General features: G+C 40.5%; 2 protein-coding genes and 1 pseudogene across 2 annotated transcripts in view; 2 read left to right on the forward strand and 1 right to left on the reverse strand.

Annotated features, from left to right (window-relative positions):
• The window catches only part of LOC129515564 (phosphate carrier protein, mitochondrial-like), a 35,293-nt gene extending 14,494 nt beyond the window's left edge, over nucleotides 1-20,799 (reverse strand). Inside the window, 2 exon segments of the mRNA XM_055334488.1 lie at nucleotides 9,728-9,852; nucleotides 20,655-20,799. Of these exon segments, the coding sequence (XP_055190463.1) occupies nucleotides 9,728-9,852; nucleotides 20,655-20,799 (270 nt within the window).
• Nucleotides 9,292-9,360, forward strand: LOC129515606 (U4 spliceosomal RNA; annotated as a pseudogene).
• Nucleotides 20,794-23,153, forward strand: part of KIF5B (kinesin family member 5B) — a 44,765-nt gene continuing 42,405 nt past the window's right edge. Inside the window, exon 1 of the mRNA XM_055334520.1 lies at nucleotides 20,794-21,383. Coding sequence (XP_055190495.1) covers nucleotides 21,258-21,383 — 126 coding nt within the window. The 5' untranslated portion in view covers nucleotides 20,794-21,257. The remainder of the gene's footprint in view (nucleotides 21,384-23,153) is intronic.

The raw sequence follows: 23,153 nt of genomic DNA on the forward strand, positions 1-23,153 counted from the left end.
AGTTGGTTCTCTGAAAGAATTAATAAGAAAGATAAACCATTAGCCAGCCTTATTAAAAAGACAAAAGACTCAAATTAATAAAATCATGAATGAAAGAGGAGGATCACAACCAATACAAAGGTAACACACATGATATTAAAAACATATTATGAGTAGCTATACGCCAATAAATTAGGCAAGCTAGAAGAAATGGATGCATTTCTGGAAAACTGCAAACTACCGAAACTGGAACAGGAAGAAATAGAAAACCTTAACAGGTCACCAACCAGCAAGGAAACTGAAGGAGTCATCAAAAACCTCCCAAGACACAAATGTCCAGGGTCAGATGTCTTCCCAGGGGATTTCTATCAAACATTTAAAGAAGAAACAACACTATTCAACGAAAGCTGTTCCAAAAGATAGAAAGGGATGGAATACCTGCAAACTCGTTCTATGAGGCCAGCATCACCTTAATTCCAAAACTAGACAAAGACCCCACCAAAAAGGAGAATTATAGACCAATATCCCTGATGTACGCAGATGCAAAAATTCTCAACAAGATACTGGCCAATAGGATCCAACAATTCATTAAGTAGATTATTCACCATGACCAGGTGGGATTTATCCCTGGGATGCAAGGCTGGTTCAACACTCATAAAATAATCAACGTGATAGATCATATGAACAAGAGAAAGAAACAAGAACCATATGATCTTCTAAATAGATGCAGAGAAAGCATTGGACAAAATCAGCATCCATTCCTGATCAAAACTCTTCAGAGTGTAGGGATAGAGGGAACATGCCTCAGCATCTTAAAAGCCATCTATGAAAAGCCCACAGCATATATAATTCTCAATGGGGAAACACTCAGAGCTTTCCCCTAAGATCAGGAACAAGACAGGGATGTCCACTCTCACCACTGCTATTCAACATAGCACTAGAAGTCCTAGCCTCCGCAATCAGACAACAAAAAGACATTAAAGGCATTCAAATTGGCAAAGAAGAAGTCACTCTCTCCATCTTAGCAGATGACATGATACTCTACATAGAAAACCCAAAAGCCTCCACCCCAAGATTGGTAGAACTCACACAGCAATTTGGTAGCGTGGCAGGATACAAAATCAATGCCCAGAAATCAGTGGCATTTCTATACACTAACAATGAGACTGAAGAAAGAGGAATTAAGGAATCAATACCATTTATAATTGTACCCAAAAGCATAAGATACTTGGGAATAAACCTAACCAAAGAGGTAAAGGATCTGTCCCCTAAAAACTACAGAACACTTCTGAAAGAAATTGAGGAAGACACAAAGAGATGGAAAAATATTCCATGCTCATGGATTGGAAGAGTTTATATTGTAAAATGTCAATGCTACTCAGGGCATATTACATGTCCAATGCAATCCCTATCAAAACACCATGGACTTTCTTCAAAGAGTTGGAATAAATCATGTTAAGATTTGTGTGGAATCAGAAAAGACCCTGAATCCCAGGGGAATACTGAAAAAGAAAACCATAGCTGGGCCATTACAAAGCCGGATTTCAGGTTGTACTATAAATCTGTGATCATCAAGACAGTGTGGTACTGGCACAAAAACAGACACATAGATCAATGGAACAGAATACAGAACCCAGAAATGGGCCCTCAACTCTATGGTCAACTAATATTTGACAAAGCAGGAAAGAATATCCACTGCAAAAAAGGACAGTCTCTTCATTAAATGCTGCTGGGAAAATTGGATGTGCAGAAGAAAGAGACTACACCATATACATGGATACACTCAAAATGGATGAAAGATCTAAATGTGAGACAAGAATCCATCAAAATCCTAGAGGAGAACACAGGCAACACCCTTTTTGAACTTGGCCACAGCAACTTCTTGCAAGATACATCTGTGAAGGCAAGGGAATGAAAAGCAAAATTGAACTATAGGGACTTAATCAAGATAAAAAGCTTCTGCACAGCAAAGGATACAGTCAACAGAACTAAAAAAATCTACAGAATGGGAGAAATTATTTGCAAATGGTATATCAGATAAACGGCTAGTATCCAAGATCTATAAAATACCTATCAAACTCAACACCCAATAAATAAACAATCCAATCATGAAATGGGCAAAAGACATGAAGAGAAATCTCACAGAGGAAGACATAGATAGACATGGCCAACAAGCACATGAGAAAATGTTCTGCATCACTTGCCATCAGGGAAATACAAATCAAAACCACAATGAGACACCACCTCACTTCAGTGAGAATAGTGATAATTAACAAGACGGGAAACAAATGTTGGAGAGGATGTGGAGAAAGGGGAGCCCTTTGCACTATTGGTGGGAATGCGAACTGGTGCAGCCACTCTGGAAAACTCTGTGGAGGTTCCTCAAGAAGTTAAAAATAGATCTGCCCTATGACCTAGCAATTGCACTGCTGGGGATTTACCCCAAATATACAGTTGCAGTGAAATGGCAAGACACCTGCACTCCAATGTTTAAGCAGCAATGTCTATAATAGCCAAACTGTGGAAGGAGCCTCGGTGTCCATCGAAAGATGAATGGATAAAGAAGATGTGGTTTATGCATACAATGGAATATTACTCAGCCATTAGAAACGACAAATACCCACCATTTGCTTCAACGTGGATGGAACTGGAGGGTATTATGCTGAGTGAAGTAAGTCAATTGGAGAAGGACAGTCATTATATGGTTTCACTAAATTGGGGAATATAAAAAATATTGAAAGGGATTAAAGGGAAAAGGAGAGAAAATGAGTGGCAAATATCAGTGAGGGTGACAGAACATGAGAGACTCCTAACTCTGGAAAACGAACCAGGGGTAGTGGAAGGGGAGGTGGGTGGAGGGTGGGGTGACTGGGTGACAGGTACTGAGGGAGGCACTTGGTGGGATGAGCACTGGATGTTATACTATATGTTGGCAAATCGAACTCCAATAAATATATATATATTTTTTATATATGTATTTATATATATTATATATATATATATATATATATATATATATATATATAAGACTTGGAAGAAAATAATTTGTCTCTATTTACTCCTCCTTAAGGCTATAGATAAGTGAGATAGGGGAGTAGGATTTGGGTTGAGGGGAGTGAGGATGAAATAATAATAATGTAGACATAAATGATGTAATATGAAAATTACAGATTACGTATACATAAATATGTATTACAGATATATGTATTACAGATGTACAGACATATGCTGTATTGTGTGTAAGCATGTATGTGTGTGTGTAAAGAGATAGTATTCTAAAAAAAAAAAAGAATTCTATTATGAACTTAGCCAGATCTTATATTTTCTTTATAGTCCCAAAAAAAGGAGAGCAAGTTATTTTACAGTGAGTCAAGTTTGGCAAAAGATACTTTAAACTACTTTCCTATATTGATTTGAAGATTTTTGTAGTCAGGATATGCATTGTACTCTGATGCTGGCAAATCATGTGCTCACTGTCAGCACACCAGTGATAAAATGGAAAAGCTGCATGTGAATTATAGATAAATACTTAGAGTTTCCACTTGACTTGCTAAATCAATCAAAGTGTAGTTTATTCCATTTTATCAAAAACATTAGTATTTACTTTTCAATACAGTCTGACATTTTTATAAGTCTACTAAATCTTAAAAATCAAAGAAATAACCCAAATAAAAGTACTCTAAAGAACTTCAGTTTTTCCCCAACATAACAACACATTTTCTTTCTAGTGATTTCCTCACCTATCAATAGAAAGCTCTTTATTTTCATAAGCCTTAGAACTACCAAAGGCAAATGTGCGGAGTACAAATCACTTTTAGAAACATCAAACAAACATATCCATTCTAGTGTTGTGAATGCGGTTTGGTGCCTAATAGGTTCATCTAGCAGAAAAGCTATTGTAACACTATTTTACTGCCAGCACTATTTAATTACTACCCATAAATGATATATTTACAGTTCCAGGGTCTTGAAAAAAAAAGGCCACAACTCTTATAAAGATTGCATTTACACAGCTTTGCCATAACTCAATTATGTTGTGTATTTGTACAGCTGAAACCTAAAGGTGATGATGCCATTGTCTTGATTAAAGTAGCATGCCCCTGCAGGCTTCCCTGGAAGAGACGTGTTATGACATGATTGGGATTAGGATGACAGAAACTCACCTTGACTGAAAGAGTCTTCCACTTTAATCCTGTCCTTAACTGAGATGTGTATGATAAAATATCAGATTATATCACTAACAATTATATTATCAACAATATTCCAGGTACTCCAAAGTAAGAGAAAATTTTTCATGACACTTTAAAAAAATATTTTATTTGTTTATTCATGAGAAGCACAGAGAGAGGCAGAGACACGGGCAGAGGGAGAAGCAGGCTCCCTGTGGGGGAGTCTGATGCAGGACTCAATCCCAGGACCTGAGCCAAAGGCAAACACTCAACTGCTGAGCCACCCAGGAGTCCCTTTCATGACATTTCTAAATAAGATTTGCCCTGACTTCAGATCTCATGGAGTGGTAGTAATGAAAAGAGCTGAAAGGCAGGTGGGCAGTAATGACACACATCAAGGTTCAAGCTTTCAATGTTTCTTTAATATTGAGAAACACATTTAGAAGGAATCTTTTATGCCTATCAGTTAGAAAAGCTGGAAATACCTGAACCCTGGGAAAGTATTCACTGAAAGTGAATTTTAAGTTGTCTGCTTTTCAATTCAGCTATTTAGACATTTGATTTTCATTTTGTTTTTGGTAGAGAAAACAGCAGTGGATGGAAGGACCTAGACTGACAGTTCCTACTATATTAAAAATCAAGTCTTTGAGGGGTCTGAGTGGCTCAATTAGTTAAGCATCTGCCTTTTGGCTCAGGTCATGAACTGGAAGTCCTGGGATAGAGCCCCACATTGGCCTCCCTGCTCAGTGGGGAGCCTGCTTCTCCCTCTCCCACTGCCTGCTGCTTCCCCTGTTTGTTCTTGCTCTCCCTCTCTGTCAAATAAATCTTTTTTTTTTTTGTCAAATAAATCTTTAAAAAAAATCAAGTCTTTGTAGAGACACACAATATAAAGACTTCTTAAATGCCCTGCAACATTGGTGTAGCGAATCTTGCGATGTGCCACCCAAAGCCTCAAATTCCCCATTTATGATGAAGTTTGGTGGTGACTCCCAGCCTCCCTGGGAACTGCCCTCCACAAAAGAGAGCTGCCTCACCTAGGATCATGACTCTTCATCAAGGATAACCAACATTCAATGACTAGACTTTTGTCTCAGTTAGAAGAACTCTCATGGGCCATCCCTCCTCCACAGCTTTCCCATAAAAATCATTTGAGGTTTTCGTTACAACTGCATCATGATTCAATTTCTCTGCTTAATGCACTTTGCTCCTTTTCTTGCAGGTGGCTTTCCCGAGAGTACACTCCAATTAACCTCCAAGCAAATTTCTGCCTTAAAGACTTTTCCCCATCAAACCCAACCTAAGACATACGGCAAAAATTTTTGGCAGATTTAAAAAGAACTATTTTTATGCCATTGTAGATTATTGCTCTATTAATTTGGTTTGAGCAGATGGACTGGCTGCAGTAAAATTCTTGTTGGTTTTCCTGTGGCCCAGGCTGCTTGTTCCTAGGGATGTAGACCTGGTTGCATATATGTTTATTTAAGAAGGAATCTGAAAAAATTAAAAAATTACAGAATATGGGATCCCTGGGTGGCTCAGCAGTTTAGTGCCTGCCTTTGGCCTAGGGCATGATCCTGGAGTCCCGGGATGAGTCCCGCGTCGGGCTCCCGACATGGAGCCTGCTTTTCCCTCTGTCTGTGTCTCTCTGCCTCTCTCTCTCTCTCTATCATGAATAAATAAATAAAATCTTTTTTTAAAATTGCAGAATATATACAAGCCTTTTTTTAAAAAAAAGAATTAACAAGCTTGTCAAATCACTGTAAATACATGAATATATGAGACCCTTCAATTATGTGCATTCTCCTTACAGTTGTTATAATTACGTTATAATAGATATTTAATACTAACATATTAATTTTATATATTTAATATATGTTAATATATATATTCAATACTTCACATGTTAAATATATATTATCACATATAATTGTTAATATTAGCTGAATAAGAATGAAACCTAGGGCATATACCTGGTCAAACCACAATACATCCGGGATCCCTGAGTGGCTCAGCGGTTTAGCGTCTGCTTTTGGCCCAGGGCATGATCCTGGAGTCCTAGGATCAAGTTCGGCATCAGGCTCCCTGCATGGAGCCTGCTTCTCCCTCTGCCTGTGTCCCTGCCTCTCTTTGTCTCTCTCTCTCTCTGTGTCTCATGAATAAATAAACATTTTTAAAACCCCACAGTATATCCACCCTAATGTTGTGTAGATGAGAGGCAGATTTTGGACAAGATCTTCACTGTCATCTGATTTCATTTTCAAAATATTGGGAAATTTCTCCAAAACATCCGTTCTTTGTGTTCTCATGGCACTGCTTTTACAGAATCTATACCTATGATTTGTATTTAATTTTAACTCCTCCACTAGACTAGGACTTCCTCAGTGAGAAATTATTCACATTTGTATCCCACCATCTCTTGAGCAGAGGACCATAATTAATAGTCACTCACTGAATTCCAATTTTAATCAGTATAGGATTTATTAGCACTTATGAGATTCTGAGCACTGAGCTAAACATTGTTAGAGAAAATGAGTCACACTTAACTGCTCTCAAGGAATTTATTATATTCTTGAGGTTAAATATACTTAAACATCTAGAGTGGCCAATTAAGTATGGCAAGTTGAATATTCACTTTTATCTTTGATCCCCTGATGCTCCACTAAAGTAACAGTAAAGAAATATAAAAGTCTCAACACCACAAGTGAATAAGAAAACTTGAAAGAAAATCATCAGTAAACAGGATTTCAACAAAATGTTGAAAATCTGTAATAGCCTGGGTGGCTCAGTCCGTTAAGCTTCTGCCTTCGTCTCAGGTCATGATCCCAGGGTCCTCAGATTGAGTCCCATGTCTTCGGGCTCCCTACTCAGCTGGAAGTTTGCATCTTCCTCTCCCTGTGCCCCCATACCTCCCCAACCCCTGCTCATGTTCTCTTTCTCTCACTCAAATAAATAAAATAAATAAATAAATAAAATAAATAAATAACTTAAATAAATAAAATCTAAAAAAAAAAAAAGAAGTATAACTTCCTAAATAGGCTGGAGAATGCTAAAACCTAAGCTTTCAGGGCAGAAAGCCAAAAAGTAAGTCAATTCTGCACACAGAATACAGAAAGCCTCAGGAATTGTAGACGCCAGGAGGCAGGGGTGCAGCATAGAGCTGAAAAATAGGAAGATTTAGTTGAAAGATTATATAGGAAGTGTTAAAATGCAACTACTGTTAAAATGCCCAGCACAACAGAAGGAAGAAAACTCACTTTCAGAAGAAATTGAGCCAGAGAGGCCATGGACTCAAAGACACCAGACACAGCTCATGTGGTAAGTGAGCTGTCTTGCTGAAAACAGGGAGATGAAAGTGTACAAACTGAAGGTTGCAATCACCCATTTCTATTCATTTCAAAGGAAACTGGCCACCAGACTTATGTTCACCTTGCAAGAAATTGGAGAATTCCTCTGTGGAGAAACTAACCAGTTCAAAAGGGTTGTCTATGTAAAATGGCATTCATCATTTCCCTGATGAAGTTGCTAGATCCTGCCCAATCACAGGGTGGTGAGACCCATTGATCTACAAACACAATCTGCATGCACAGAGCTTCAGTAAGTGTTTTAGATTCCTACTCAAAGATGTTAGAACACCAAGGGTCACACACATTTGAGAAAATGCTCTAACATGAGTGAGAGAGAGAGAAAAAAAACAGAAAATTTAGAAAATGGAAAAAGACTAAAGCAAAAACAAAATAGTTCCTCAGAATGATAAGAATATATTGCTCTATGAAGCAAGGACAAATTTAAATAAAAACATTTGTTTAGAAAATACAAATTTAGAGAATGTATATGTGTATATATGTATATGTGTGTATATGTATGTGTATATATGTATATATACATATACACATTTCAGTTTGGGATCAACATACCAAAAACATTAGGATATCAAAGAAATTTATGTTATTTGTGTACATATACACTCACATATATGTGTACACACACACACACACAAAAAAAAAAAAAACCTAAGAGTTAAAAAAAAGAGTTAAAAATAAACGTGAGAGAATCTTCCAAAAAGAACAAAAACCAGAGATGGCAAATAAGAAAGACAAGAGAAGTATAGATAAAAGGAAACTAAAAGCTGCTTGGAAGAAAAATGCAGATCACATACAGAAGATCAGGACCAGAAGGAATCAGACTTCTCAACAACAACAAAAGTAAGAAGACAGTTTAAAAAAAAAAGCTGTACAAGATAAACAATGTAATTATAATGCACAATTTAGCTAAGCTATGAATAAAAATTACTTAGAATGTAACAGTAGGGGTATCTGGTAGTCAGTTAAGTGACTGACTTGATTTCAGCTCAGTTCATGATCTTGGGGTCATGGGATGGAGACCCAAGTTGCACTCCATGCTTAGTGTGGAGTCTGCTTCATATTCTCTCCCTCTGCCCCTTCTCTCTCTCTCTCTCTCTCTCTCTCTCAAAATAAATAAATTAAATCTTCTAAAAGGTAAAAGAATGTAACTGTATGCTATTTAACTAAAAATGGTGATGGAAATATATTGGGAAGGTAAGGGAAGAAATTATGTGTATTGATTCAGATAAGGGGCAGTAAAAAGAGGTAAAATTTCATTTAATAAGAATAATAAATCAAAAAGCAGTAATAAAAGAATGCTATTTAGGACATGGAGGTAAATACCAGAAAAACTGCTATGAGAGTTAAAGTGATCACTCTGAAGAACAGAAATGAGGATTGGAGTGGATGGAGCAAGAAACTTCTGTTTTTTATTGTTGTAATTTTACTTTTAAACTATGGGCATGTGGGGCAGCCCAGGTGGCTCAGCGGTTTAGTGCCGCCTCTGGCCCAGGGTGTGATCCTGGAGACCAGGGATCGAGTCCCACATCAGGCTCCCTGCATGCAGCCTGTTTCTCCCTCTGTTTGTGTCTCTGCCTCTCTCTCTCTCTGTCTTTCATGAATAAATAAATAAAATCTTAAAAAACATAAAATAAACTATGGGCATGTGTTGTTTTGATCAAAACATTTTTAAAATATGTTCTAAAGAATTAAGATATGGCATCAAATAGAATGCTGGGTTTTTCTGTCTGATTTTTGAAAAAAATCTATTCTGAAAAAAACAATTGTAGAAGGTGGCACTTAGCTTTGCACAGTGGCAGTATTGTAGCCAATGAGGTTTATCTGAGGTGCGATTATTGCTAATTGCAGAAGGCGGCACTTGGAGAAGGATGAATAGGATTTGGGTAGGCATAAGGTAGAGAAATTCAGAGTGAAATTGCAGGACTTCGAAATTAGCAAAATATAAGAGGCAGTGAAAAGGCCAGTTGCCAGGAGTCAAAAAAGTAAGATATTGAACAGTGTGAAAATCCTATTTAAATAAGTGAAGTCAGATGATAGAAGGCTTTGGACACTTCTAAGCAGAAGAATTTGAACTTGATTAAGTAAGAAAAAAGAGAGTTGCTATAGGTTCTTAAATAATGAAATGATGTAATAAAAGCAAGGTTTTAGGAAATTTAATGTGAAAATTATTGTATGTGAAATAGTGGACATGGGAAGAAATTGTCTAGTCTCTTTTACCATTGTATCCTCGGCATGTATCTCAGTGTCTACCTCAAAGTACAAGTTCAATCCATAGTTACTGAATGATCCAATGGGAAAGAGCTGGGCACTGTCACGGTCATCCAGGCATGCAGGAGTAAAGCCTGAGAGTAAAAAAACATAATAGAAATGGAAAGGAACAAGTGTCTCTTGTGCACATTTTCCCCCTTTTTTCAGAGAGAGAGTGTGCATGCGTGTGTGAGCATGCACACATGAGCTAGAGAGAGAGGCAGGGGCAGAGGGAGAGAGAGAGAGAGAGAATCTCAAGCAGGCTTCTCACCCAGCATAGGCTGATGGGGGGGCTCGATGTCACCACCCTGAAATCATGACCTGAATGGAAATCAAGAGTCAGACACTTAACTGACTGAACCACCCAGGTGCCCCCTGCCCCCGCCCTGCCTCCTGTTGTGCACATTAAAAAAAAAAAAAAGAAATACAAAGAAATACTATAATTTCCCATTCTAAATGTCCATTTAAAAAGTCATTTCACATTAAATAAAAAACAAGTTTTCCTATAGTAATAGTGCTATAAACAATGGTTATATTCTTAGGTCCCCTCCAACTATAATTAATCTAAAATATAGTCTAATCTAAGTATGTATATATATATTATGCAAAAGTAATATTTTATAGAATCTTTTTCAGAAGATAAATTTTAAGTTCCAAGTTGTGAATTATTATGCCAGTTGTCTATTTTCTATGTAACAAAATTTTCAAAATTGAGTAATTATTTTTATGACATCTCATGATTTTATGGGAGGAATTTGGGCAGGCTGGGTGATTCTTATGTTCCAAGGATGTCAATTGAGATTACTCACTGATATTCATCTGCTGGATGTGCTGGTCAGGACAGTTCAAGGTGGCCTCCCTTACAAGTCTGGTGCCTATGTAGGGATAGTTGGAAGAGTGGGATCAGCTAGGACTATTGGTTAGAGTGCCTACATAAATATGGCCCGTCTAAAATGGTGTTCTCAGGATAGTTGGTCTTTTTTTATGTGGTGGTTCAGACCTCTCTGAAAGAGATATAAGTGGAAGTTACACTACTTCTTCTCACCTAGTCTCAGATAGCATGCAGTGTGTCTACAGTTCTGTCACATTATATGGTTATAAGTAAATCAAAGGGCCAGCTATCAAGAAGAGAGGCCTAAATCCAGTTATGCATGGTTTACTGGAGGACCTGTTTTGTGGCTATCTTCCACAATGGAGATTCAGTCTTCTAAATCTGTGCTTACTTAATTCCTAGTCTTCTCTAACTATTCCAAAAAACACAAGAGGAAGGAAAACTTCCAAATTCATTCTATGAACCCAGTATCACCCTGATGCCAAAACCAGTAAAGACACCACAAAAAAAAGAACTACAGGCCAATATCTCTCATGAATATAGATGGAAAAATCCTCAATAAAATACTAGCAAATTGAATCCAACAATACATTAAAAAATCATACACCACGATCAAGTGGGATTTATTCCCGGGATGCAAGATGGTTCAATATTCCCAAAACAATCAATGTGATACATCACATCAATACAAGAGAGGATAAAAACCATATGATCACTTCAATGGATGCAGAAAAATCATTTAACAAAGTTCAACATCCATCTTGATAAAAACCCTCTGCAAAGTAGGTCTAGAGGGAATGTACTTCAGCATAATAAAGGCCTTAAATGAAAAATCCATAGCAAACACCAAACTCAAACATCAAACTGAGAATTTCCCCTAAAGCCAGGAACAAGAAAGGATACCCACTCTAACCACTTTTTAAAAAAATATATTTGTTCACTTTAGAGAGAGAGAACATGTGACACATGTGGGGTTGGGTAGGGACAGAAGGAAAGGAAGTGGGAGAGAATCTCAAGCAGATTCCCTGATGAGCATGGAGCCCGACATCAGGCTTGGTCCCATGACCCTGAGGTGATGTCCTAAGCTGAAATCAAGAGTTGGAAGCTCAGCCAACCGAGCCACTAAGGCACTCCTCTCACTACTTTTATTCAACATAGTACTGGAAGTCCTAGCCACAACAATCACACACCAAAAAGAAATAAAAGGCATCTAAAATTGGTAAGGAAGAATCAAGCTCTCAATATTGGCAGATGACATAATACTATATAAAAAACCTGAAAGACTCTACCAAAAAACTACTAGAACTGATACATGAATTCAGTAAAGTCACAGGATACAAAACCAATGTACAGAAGAAATCTGTTGCATTCCTGGGCACCTGCCTGGTCAGTTGGAAGAGCATGTGACTCTTGGTCTTGGGGTTGTTAAAGCCCCATGCTGGGTGTAGAGATTACTTGAAAATAAAATCTTCAAAAAAAATCTTTTTGGCATTACATCAAAATAAAAAGTTTCTGCACAGTGAAGGAATCAATAAACAAAACTAAAAGGGAACTTTCTGAATTGAAGAAGATATTCGTAAATGGCATAGCTGATATAGGGTTAGTATCCAAAATATTTTTTAGATTTTATTTATTTATTTATTAGAGATATAGAAAGAGAGAGAGAAAGAGAGAAGGAGAGAGAGAGAGAAAGAGAGAGAGAGAGTGGCAGAGACACAGGCAGAGTGAGAAGCAGGCTCCATGAAGGGAGCCTGACATGGGACTCGATCCCGGTCTCCAGGGTCACACCCTGGGCTGAAGGTGGCGCCAAACCACTGAGCCACCTGGGCTGCCCCAAAATATTTTTTTTTTAAGATTTTATTTATTTATTTGATGGAGAGAGAGAGAAAGAGAGAGAGCAAGCATGAGCAGGGAGAGGGAGAAGTAGACTCCCTGATGAGCAGAGAGCCCAATGTGGGGCTCCATCTCAGGACCCTGAAATCATGACCTGAGGTGAATGTAGATGCTTAACCGACTGAGCCACCCAGGTCCCCAAGTATCCAAAATATTTAAAAAACTTATACAACTCAACACCCAAAAAGCAAACAATCGAATTAAAAAATGTGTCAAGGGACGCTGAGGTGGCTGAGTGGTTGAGCATCTGCCTTTGACTCAGGTTGTGATCCCAGGGTCCTGGGATCTAGTCCTGCCTTGGGTTCCCCGCAGGGAACCTGCTCCCCCTTCTGCCTGTGTCTCTGCCTCTCTCTATGTGTCTCTCATGAATAAATAAATAAATTTTTTTAAAAAAATTAAAAATGGGCAAAAAACAAGAACAGACATTTCTTCAAAGAAGACATATAGATGGCCAACAGACACATGAAAAGATGTTCAGCATCACTCATTATCAGGAAAATGCCAATCAAAACTACAATGAGATGTCACCTCATACCTGTCAGAATGGCTAAAACAAATATGTAAGAAATAACAAGTGTTGGGGAGGATCTGGAGAAAAAGGAACCCTCATGCTCTGTTGATGGGAATGCAAACTGGTGTAGCCACTGTGGAAAACAGGAGGTTTGTCAAAAAGTTAAAAGTAGAAGTATCCTGTGACCCAGTAATTGTACTACAGAGTATTTACCTCCAAAATATGGAAACACTAATCCTTTTTTTAAAAAAAAAGATTTATTCATTTATTTTAGAGAAAGAGTGTAAGGGCACGCATGCTCACGTCCACATCAGTAGTGGGGGGATTATGGGAGGGCAGAAGGAGAAGAGAGTCTTAAGCAGACTCCACCCTGAGCTTGGAGCCTGACCTAGGGTGATCTCATGATCCTGAAATCATGATCTGAGCTGAAACCAAGAGGTGGATGCCGCCCAGGTGCCCCAAAAACACTAATTCAAAGGGATATCCCCTATGTTTACTCCAGCATTATTTACTATAGCCAAACTATGGAAGCCCAGTGTCCACAGATAGATGACTGGATAAGGAAGATGTGAGATACATATGGAATATTATTCAGCCATAAAAAAGAATAAAATCTTGCTATTTTTAACAACATGGACAGAGTTAGAGACTATTATGCTAAGTGAAATAAGTCAGACAAAGACAAGGACCATATGATCTTACTCATATGTGGAATTTAAGAAACAAAAGAGCAAAGGGAGAAAAAAATGGGAGAGAGACAAACCAAGAAAAAGACTCTTAATTATAGAGAACAAACTGATGGCTATCAGAGGAGGGGATAGAGGGTGGGGGAATAGGGAATTAGGGGATGAGGATTAAAGAGTACATTTAATATGATTTTTTAAAAAAGAATGTCTCCGTCTCCATTGTGCCAACATTGGGGTTTTTCTTTTTTGAAAACTTAAGCATTAGTAAACAAAAAATTAAATCTCAATAAATAATCTGTGTCAGTACAAGTAACACTGACATTTTCATAAAAAAGAAGTTGGACTAATGAGTCTCAAACTATACACTCAAGGAAACCTGCTTCATTGCTAATGTTGAATAATGGCAATCTTTCCTATATTTGGAAGAAAAACTAGGATTAACCATTTTTTTGGTAATCAATCTTTTGTTTCACTATGAAAATAATTCTTTTTTTTTAAAATAATTCTTAAAGCCTGCTTGATATCACTATTCCCAATGTGACAGGAGAATTTTTAGAAATACTTTGTTTTTCACATAGCATTTTTCTCCTTCCTGGTCCTGTGCAGGGTCAGACTCTTTACCTTCCCTTGCCCAGAAAAAAAGTGTATATGTCAGATCTGAAAGCAGAAGGTTCTTGCAGACACTTCCTTTTCTGGATTTTGTTTTCATAAAGTCTGAGTTTCCAGAATCTGCTGTGCAGAAGGAAGGAAGAGGCAAGAGTTGCAACTGAAGTGCCTTGAATAGCAGATGTTTCCAGAACTTAAGTCCTTGGCCCTTCCATCAACCTCCTTTCCGTCACCATACCCATGAAATCTCCTGAGTCACCTTTTTGGAATGTCTACTCCATGGAGAAGAATTTGAAAATCACTGCTCCAGACCAATCATTCCCCAGATCTTCTGAGGTAAAAACACACGGGAACGGTGGAGTGGAAGTTGAGGAACGCCAGATACAGACTACCATATTTTTCTTCTTCATATATAGAGGATGAATAGTGGAGTTATAGGTGATTGGGACTTTTTAAATCTGGGAGTATGGAAGAATGCTGATACTGGTAATCAGCAGAGGGCTAAGACTGGAGGGCTGCGGACCGGGTGGCCCACCTGCCACAACTTCCTTCTTTGAGTGACAATTATTCTATTGTTCACTGAAAACTTTGTTCTCTAAAATTATAGACTGTAAGAATCACTGTTTGAAACTATATAAGTAGAAATAAAACATCCTACTCTTGCCTGGCAGATCTAAGACATAGAGAAGCAGGCTTGATTGACTTCCAAGCCAGGTGCAGAGCTTTGGGAGAGGGGTTTGCTGAAGACACCATTCCACATCTATCTTAACTTTGTAGTTCCCAAGGAAACAGGACCTTGGGTCCACTTGTAATCTAGACCTGATGTCAAAGATCTGCTTTGTTTGGAGCCTATTGAAGCACAACTTCATTAAAACTTTACCCCAACTCGAAATACATCGCAATACAAGCAGCCATCCAAAAACTGAAAAGAACTCAAATACAAAAGCTAACCTTACACCTAAAGGAGCTAGAGAAAAAACAGCAGCAGAAGAAGAGAGTTAATAAAGATTTGAGCAGAACTCAACGATATCGAGACCAGAAGAACTGCGGAACAGATCAACAAAACCAGGAGTTGGCTCTTTGAAAGAATTAATAAGATAGATAAACCATTAGCCAGCCTTATTCAAAAGAAGAGAGAGAAGACTCAAATTAATAAAATCATGAATGAGAAAGGAGAGATCACTACCAACACCAAGGAAATACAAACGATTTTAAAAACATATTATGAACAGCTATATGCCAATACATTAGGCAATCTAGAAGAAATGGATGCATTTCTGGAAAGCCACAAACTACCAAAACTGGAACAGGAAGAAATAGAAAAACTGAACAGGCCAATAACCAGGGAGGAAGTTGAAGCAGTCATCAAAAACCTCCCAAGACACAAAAGTCCAGGGCCAGATGGCTTCCCTGGGGAGTTCTATCAAACGTTTAAAGAAGAAACCATACCTATTCTACTAAAGCTGTTTGGAAAGATAGAAAGAGATGGAGTACTTCCAAATTCGTTCTATGAGGCCAGCATCACCTTAATTCCAAAACCAGACAAAGACCCCACCAAAAAGGAGAATTACAGACCAATATCCCTGATGAACATGGATGCAAAAATTCTCAACAAGATACTAGCCAATAGGATCCAACAGTACATTAAGAAAATTATTCACCAGGACCAAGTAGGATTTATCCCTGGGACACAAGGCTGGTTCAACACTCGTAAAACAATCAATGTGATTCATCATATCAGCAAGAGAAAAACCAAGAATCATGATCCTCTCAATAGATGCAGAGAAAGCATTTGACAAAATACAGCATCCATTCCTGATCAAAACTCTTCAGAGTGTAGGGATAGAGGGAAAATTCCTCAACATCTTAAAAGCCATCTACGAAAAGCCCACAGCAAATATCATTCTCAATGGGGAAGCACTGGGAGCCTTTCCCCTAAGATCAGGAACAAGACAGGGATGTCCACTCTCACCACTGCTATTCAACAGAGTACTGGAAGTCCTAGCCTCAGCAATCAGACAACAAAAAGACATTAAAGGCATTCACATTGGCAAAGAAGAAGTGAAACTCTCCCTCTTCGCCGATGACATGATACTCTACATAGAAAACCCAAAAGCCTCCACCCCAAGATTGCTAGAACTCATACAGCAATTCGGCAGTGTGGCAGGATACAAAATCAATGCCCAGAAGTCAGTGGCATTTCTACACACTCACAATGAGACTGAAGAAAGAGAAATTAAGGAGTCAATCCCATTTACAATTGCACCCAAAAGCATAAGATACCTAGGAATAAACCTAACCAAAGAGGTAAAGGATCTATACCCTAAAAACTATAGAACACTTCTGAAAGAAATTGAGGACACAAAGAGATGGAAAAATATTCCATGCTCATGGATTGGCATAATTAATATTGTGAAAATGTCAATGTTACCCAGGGCAATTTACACGTTTAATGCAATCCCTATCAAAATACCATGGACTTTCTTCAGAGAGTTGGAACAAATTATTTTAAGATTTGTGTGGAATCAGAAAAGACCCCGAATAACCAGGGGAATTTTAAAAAAGAAAACCATTCTGGGGGCATCACAGTGCCAGATTTCAGGTTGTACTACAAAGCTGTGTTCATCAAGACAGTGTGGTACTGGCACAAAAACAGACACATAGACCAATGGAACAGAATAGAGAACCCAGAAGTGGACCCTGAACTTTATGGTCAACTAATATTCGATAAAGGAGGAAAGACGATCCACTGGAAGAAAGACAGTCTCTTCAATAAATGGTGCTGGGAAAATTGGACATCCACATGCAGAAGAATGAAACTAGACCACTCTCTTGCACCATACACAAAGATAAACTCAAAATGGATGAAAGATCTAAATGTGAGACAAGATTCCATCAAAATCCTAGAGGAGAACACAGGCAACACCCTTTCTGAACTCGGCCACAGTAACTTCTTGCAAGATCCATCCAGGAAGGCAAAAGAAACAAAAGCAAAAATGAACTATTGGGACTTCATCAAGATAAAGAAGCTTTTGCACAGCAAAGGATACAGTCAACAAAACTAAAAGACAACCTACAGAATGGGAGAAGATATTTGCAAATGACATGTCAGATAAAGGGCTAGTTTCCAAGATCTATAAAGAACTTATTAAACTCCACAGCAAAGAAACAAACAATCCAATCATGAAATGGGCAAAAGACATGAAGAGAAATCTCACAGAGGAAGACATAGACATGGCCAACATGCACATGAGAAAATGCTCCGCATCACTTGCCATTAGGGAAATACAAATCAAAACCACAATGAGATACCACCTCCCACCAGTGAGAATGGGGAAAATTAACAAGGCAGGAAACAACAAATGTTGGAGAGGATGCGGAGAAAAGGGAACCCTCTTACACTGTTGGTGGGAATGTGAACTGGTGCAGCCACTCTGGAAAACTGTGTGGAGGTTCCTCAAAGAGTTAAAAATAGACCTGCCCTACGACCCAGCAATTGTACTGCTGGGGATTTACCCCAAAGATTCAGATGCAATGAAATGCCGGGACACCTGCACCCGGATGTTTCTAGCAGCCATGTCCACAATAGCCAAACTGTGGAAGGAGCCTCGGTGTCCATCGAAAGATGAATGGATAAAGAAGATGTGGTTTATGTATCCAATGGAATATTACTCAGCCATTAGAAACGACAAATACCCACCATTTGCTTCAACGTGGATGGAACTGGAGGGTATTATGCTGAGGGAAGTAAGTCAATCGGAGAAGGACAAACATTATATGGTCTCATTCATTTGGGGAATATAAATAATAGTAAAAGGAAATAGAGGGGAAGGGAGAAGAAATGGGTAGGAAATATCAGAGAGGGAGACAGAACATGAAGACTCCTAACTCTGGGAAATGAACTAGGGGTGGTGGAAGGGGAGGAGGGCGGAGGGTGGGGGTGACTGGGTGGCGGGCACTGAGGGGGGCACTTGATGGGATGAGCAGTGGGTGTTATTCTGTATGTTGGCAAATTGAACACCAATGAAAAATATATTTATTATTAAAAAAAAACTTTACCCCAACTCCACAGTCCCCCACCCCCCAAAGGTGTGTAACTCCATCTTCTCCTTTGTTTGGTGAGATGCCCCACAGTTCCTCAGTTGGGAGCTGTTGGTTGCAATGGATCAACAAATCTGTAACTGGTGGACTATGGATTAATTTCTGGAGGTATGTGGATAATTGGGTGAAGACAGAGAGCACTGTTTGTTTTTAGAATACATTCATTTTGCAAACTAAAATTGAGAACCAGATGAAGGGTTCCTGATTGTCCCTGCAGTTCTCCTTTCCCAGCACCTCAGAGTGACCTCCAGTTGAGAGTCATTATGGTATCCACCTTCCTAAAAAACCACTTCAACTGTGGAGTGGTTTTCCTGAGACATGTCATCCACAAATCGATCTGCCTTTTAAGACCATCTTAAACTCAGATCGGTCATTCCTTTGGGGTTGAGATGGATGAATCCCACACATTTATTACCAGGCAAGTGGCACCTCCCAGTGACAGGGGCCTTCCCCCAGCTCACCCTACTTTTCCACATTTGTTCAGTAATCTTCATTCCTTTTTTTTTTAAGATTTTATTTATTTATTCATGAGAGACACACAGAGGCAAAGGCACAGGCAGAGGGAGAAGCAGGCTCCATGCAGGGAGCCCGAAGTGGGACTCGATCCTGGGACCCTGGGATCACAACCTGAGCCAAAGGCAGACACTTTTCTCCCCATCCCCTTCAACATTTGTGGTTTCCTGCCTTGTTAATTTTCCCCATTCTCACTGGTGGGAGGTGGTATCTCATTGTGGTTTTGATTTGTATTTCCCTGATGGCAAGTGATGCGGAGCATTTTCTCATGTGCATGTTGGCCATGTCTGTGTCTTCCTCTGTGAGATTTCTCTTCATGTCTTTTGCCCATTTCATGATTGGATTGTTTGTTTCTTTGGTGTTGAGTTTAATAAGCTCCTTATAGATCTTGGTTACTCGCCCTTTATCTGATAGGTCATTTGCAAATATCTTCTCCCATTCTGTAGGTTGTCTTTCAGTTTTGTTGACTGTTTCTTTTGCTGTGCAGAAGCTTTTTATCTTAAGTCCCAATAGTTCATTTTTGCTTTTGTTTCACTTGCCTTCATAGATGTCTTGCAAAAAGCTGTTGTCGCCAAGTTCAAAAAGAGGAGCCCTGCGGCAGTCCGGACGGCTCAGCGGTTTAGCGCGGCCTTCAGCCCTGGGTGTGATCCTGGAGACCCTGGATCGGGTCCCACGTGGGGCTCCCTGCATGAAGCCTGCTTCTCCCTCTGCCTCTCTCCATATATATGTCTCTCATGAATAAATAAATAAAATCTTTAAAAAGGGGGAACCCTTTTGCAGTGTTGGTGGGAATGTGAACTGGTGCAGCCACTCTGGAAAACTGTGTGGAGGTTCCTCAAAGAGCTAAAAATAGATCTGCCCTATTCCCCGGCAATTGCACTGCTGGGGATTTACCCCAAAGATTCAGATGCAATGAAACGCCAGGACACCTGCACCCCGATGTTTCTAGCAGCAATGTCCACAATAGCCAAACTGTGGAAGGAGCCTCGGTGTCCATCGAAAGATGAATGGATAAAGAAGATGTGGTTTATGGATACAATGGAATATTCCTCAGCCATTAGAAATGACAAATACCCACCATTTGCTTCCACGTGGATGGAACTGGAGGGTATTATGCTGAGCGAAGTAAGTCAATTGGAGGACAATCATTATATGGTTTCACTAATTTGGGGAATATAAAATATAGTGAAAGGGATTAAAGGGGAAACGAGAGAAAATGATTGGGAAAAATTTGAGAGGATGACAAAACACGAGACTCCTAACTCTGGGAAACAAACAAGGGGTGGTGGAAGGGGAGGAGGGGGGGGTGACCAGCACTGAGGGGGGCACTTGGCGGGATCAGCACTGGGTGTTGTACTATACGTTGGCAAATTGAACTCCAATAAAGAATATGTATACAAAACAAAGGCAGACGCCCAACCGCTGAGCCACCCAGGCGCTCAATCTTCTTCATTCCTTAACAGAAACCTCCTTTATCTTTCTTGATCCCCTTCCCTCGCACTTGGAGTGACAGCTTCCACCGCAGAGCCATGCCTCGCCCTAGTTCAAATCTTCCCTTCTCTGGCAAAGCGCCCTAAAAACTAGGAACCAATTTCATCCGCAGACCAAACACTCCTTATTAGGAATACAGCACTGCATTTAAGTTGACTACAGCATAAGGTAGTTTTCACAAATCCCGTGACCCCTGTAGAAAGGAAAGCCAAGCGCGTGTGCCCTGGCTCCGCGACACCTCGCAGCCGGTGGAGCCCAAGTCACGTCCGTCAGCAGCCGCGGGTAAAACTCGGGTCGGCGGCTCAGGGCGGAGAGCGGCGGCAAGGCGGCTGCGCGGCAGACGGGCGCGGATTGGTCGGCACCGGCCCCGACCGTCGCGCGTGCGCCCTGCTCCTCGCGCACCGCCCATCCCGCCGCCGGGTCGCCGGTCTACGGCCTCAGGAGTGGTCGGGCAGCTGCCGGCGAGCCGGCGAGAGCACTGCCGGGCGGGCGAACGGCGTGCCCGGCCTGCCTTCTCCGAGGAAGGAGAGGGCGATTTCCCCGTGCTCTAGACTCCCTTCGAGCCACAGCAGCGGGCCCAGGCCGAGAGGGAAGGGCTGAGGAGCCGCCGACTCTCCCCGCCGCGCCGCCGCCGCCGCCGCCGCCGCCATAGCTGCCATGATGGATCGGAAGTGAGCCTCCGGGCGACGGCTCCCGGCGCCGGCGCTCCCAGTCCGGGCTCCCCGGCAGCTGCCGCCGGGCGAAGCACGACGCGGAGACCCCGGTCTCTCTCGGCCTCCGCGACCCTTCCCGTCAGCGCGGGCCCGCTCCCTTCCAGACTGAGCGGCGGGGAGTGGCTCCCGGCCTCCCGCCCCGGCAGTGAGGAAGATGGCGGACCCGGCCGAGTGCAACATCAAAGTGATGTGTCGCTTCAGACCGCTCAACGAGTCTGAGGTCAACCGCGGCGATAAGTACATCGCCAAGTTTCAGGGAGAAGACACGGTCATGATCGCGGTGAGTGCCCCCGGCCCGCCCCTCCGTCCAGCTCCTCTGGGCCTGGCCGGACGCGGGGTTCAAAGAGTGGGTGGCGGGGTGTGACACGGAGAGCGGACAGGGGTATCCGCAGCCCGCCCCCCCGGCAGCATTTGCCGGTTCAGAGGGCGGTGGGGAGGGAGGTGCCCCTGGATCGCCCCCACCCCGGCCCCAAGTGCCGGGAGAAGGGAGGCTCCCGGTCCCGGTCTGGACACTCCCCCACCTGGGGCGCTGCGGGAACCGTCCGCGGAGTGAGTGGAGTGCACGTTTGCCTGTGTTTGCGTGTGTGCGCGGTTACTGTTGCTGTTGCTCTGGACTACCTCCAAGTTTACTATTTGTAACACGTGCAAGATGGAAGTTCAGCTAGGAATGCTGAGCTTTAATGATCGGCTTTCCTGTACCTTGAATAGTAAAGATACTTAGTTGTATGGAAATGAAAGATCAGCTACTTATGGACTGTATTTGCCTCTCGGGAGGAGGAAAATTATCAAACAACTACAGATATGCATGAATATCCTGAGTTCACCCACCTGCCCTTTGAGTGATGAATGAACCTTCTGTGAAGTACTACAAGCGGCGAATCGAGGACTGTTAAAAGACCTGAGTTTTCTTGTGAAATGGGAGTGAGCAGTTTTGTTCAGGTTTCTAGCAGATCTAGCCAACTCAGATTGGGTCAAGTAAGTGCCCAGAATTATAATCTCTTAGTGGGTTTTATGGGGTAACAGTATAGCGAAGAGTGTTAACTTATTGTGTGTGTATCAAAGTATCATAAACCAGGCTTTTAAAAAAAATAAAATTTGATCAGTTAACTGGATTTCTTGTTTAGTATTCGATCCCTAGTTCTATCTTGAAGAGAAATTGATTTTGATAATCTCGAGGATGGAGAAATAGTGTCCTTTGGAGTATAAAACATAACCAGAGTTGGCTGATTGTTGTCAGGGAAACCCAGATGTAAGGTTTATTTTTTATTTTTATTGTTTTTTTTTTTTTTTTGAGGTTTGATATCTGGTATTGAAAGGTCTCTGAAAATATTTTGCATTCCTAGTTCAAGATTAAAATGGGTTGTAGGACACTGCCTACAGAATACTGAATTGTGACTAAAAATTAAATTTATATTTCTTGGTAATGCCATTGTGGCAGAGCTTTTTTCTACATGGCTATCCTGGTACAAAATCTAAATGTTAATTTTTTTTTTCTCCCATGGCATTCCATATTTAGCATATTGTTTGCACAGTTTAGTTTGGAAATAGGACAAAGAAGGTCACAGGAGAAGGGACTTTGATAATTAAAAGCATTGATCTATAAGACAAGACTGAAGTTCTTTAAAAGTTTTTATGTGACAGTTTGCAAAGTTCAGCTTTAGAAAAATGAATGTTACAGCTCTTTGTTGCTGGGTAGGCTTTTGGCAACAAGTCATTAAATTGCATACGAACAACTGCCAGCTACTGTGTGAAGACTGTGGGGCTGGTTTTTTGTTAACAAGTTCTTGGGAGAAACTATAAATGACGTGTTACCACTAAGAAGCACAGAAGTAGTCACCTTTTCTTTTAGAATGCTCTCTGACGTGGAATCAGGAAGCTTGCAAGGGCTGGGTTAGTTGGCAAACTGGATACTAGTTTCTCATAGAATTTTTGTGATTATTGAGCTATGGCAGTAATTGACACAAAACAATTTTCCTTTTAGACTTGTATTAAGAATGTATTATTTTTTGCAGATTTGCGTGGGTGTTCAAACAAATCTATAAGTATTATC

This window comes from Nyctereutes procyonoides, unplaced genomic scaffold (genome assembly GCF_905146905.1).
Source record: "Nyctereutes procyonoides isolate TBG_1078 unplaced genomic scaffold, NYPRO_anot_genome, whole genome shotgun sequence".
NCBI classification, from domain to species: domain Eukaryota; kingdom Metazoa; phylum Chordata; class Mammalia; order Carnivora; family Canidae; genus Nyctereutes; species Nyctereutes procyonoides.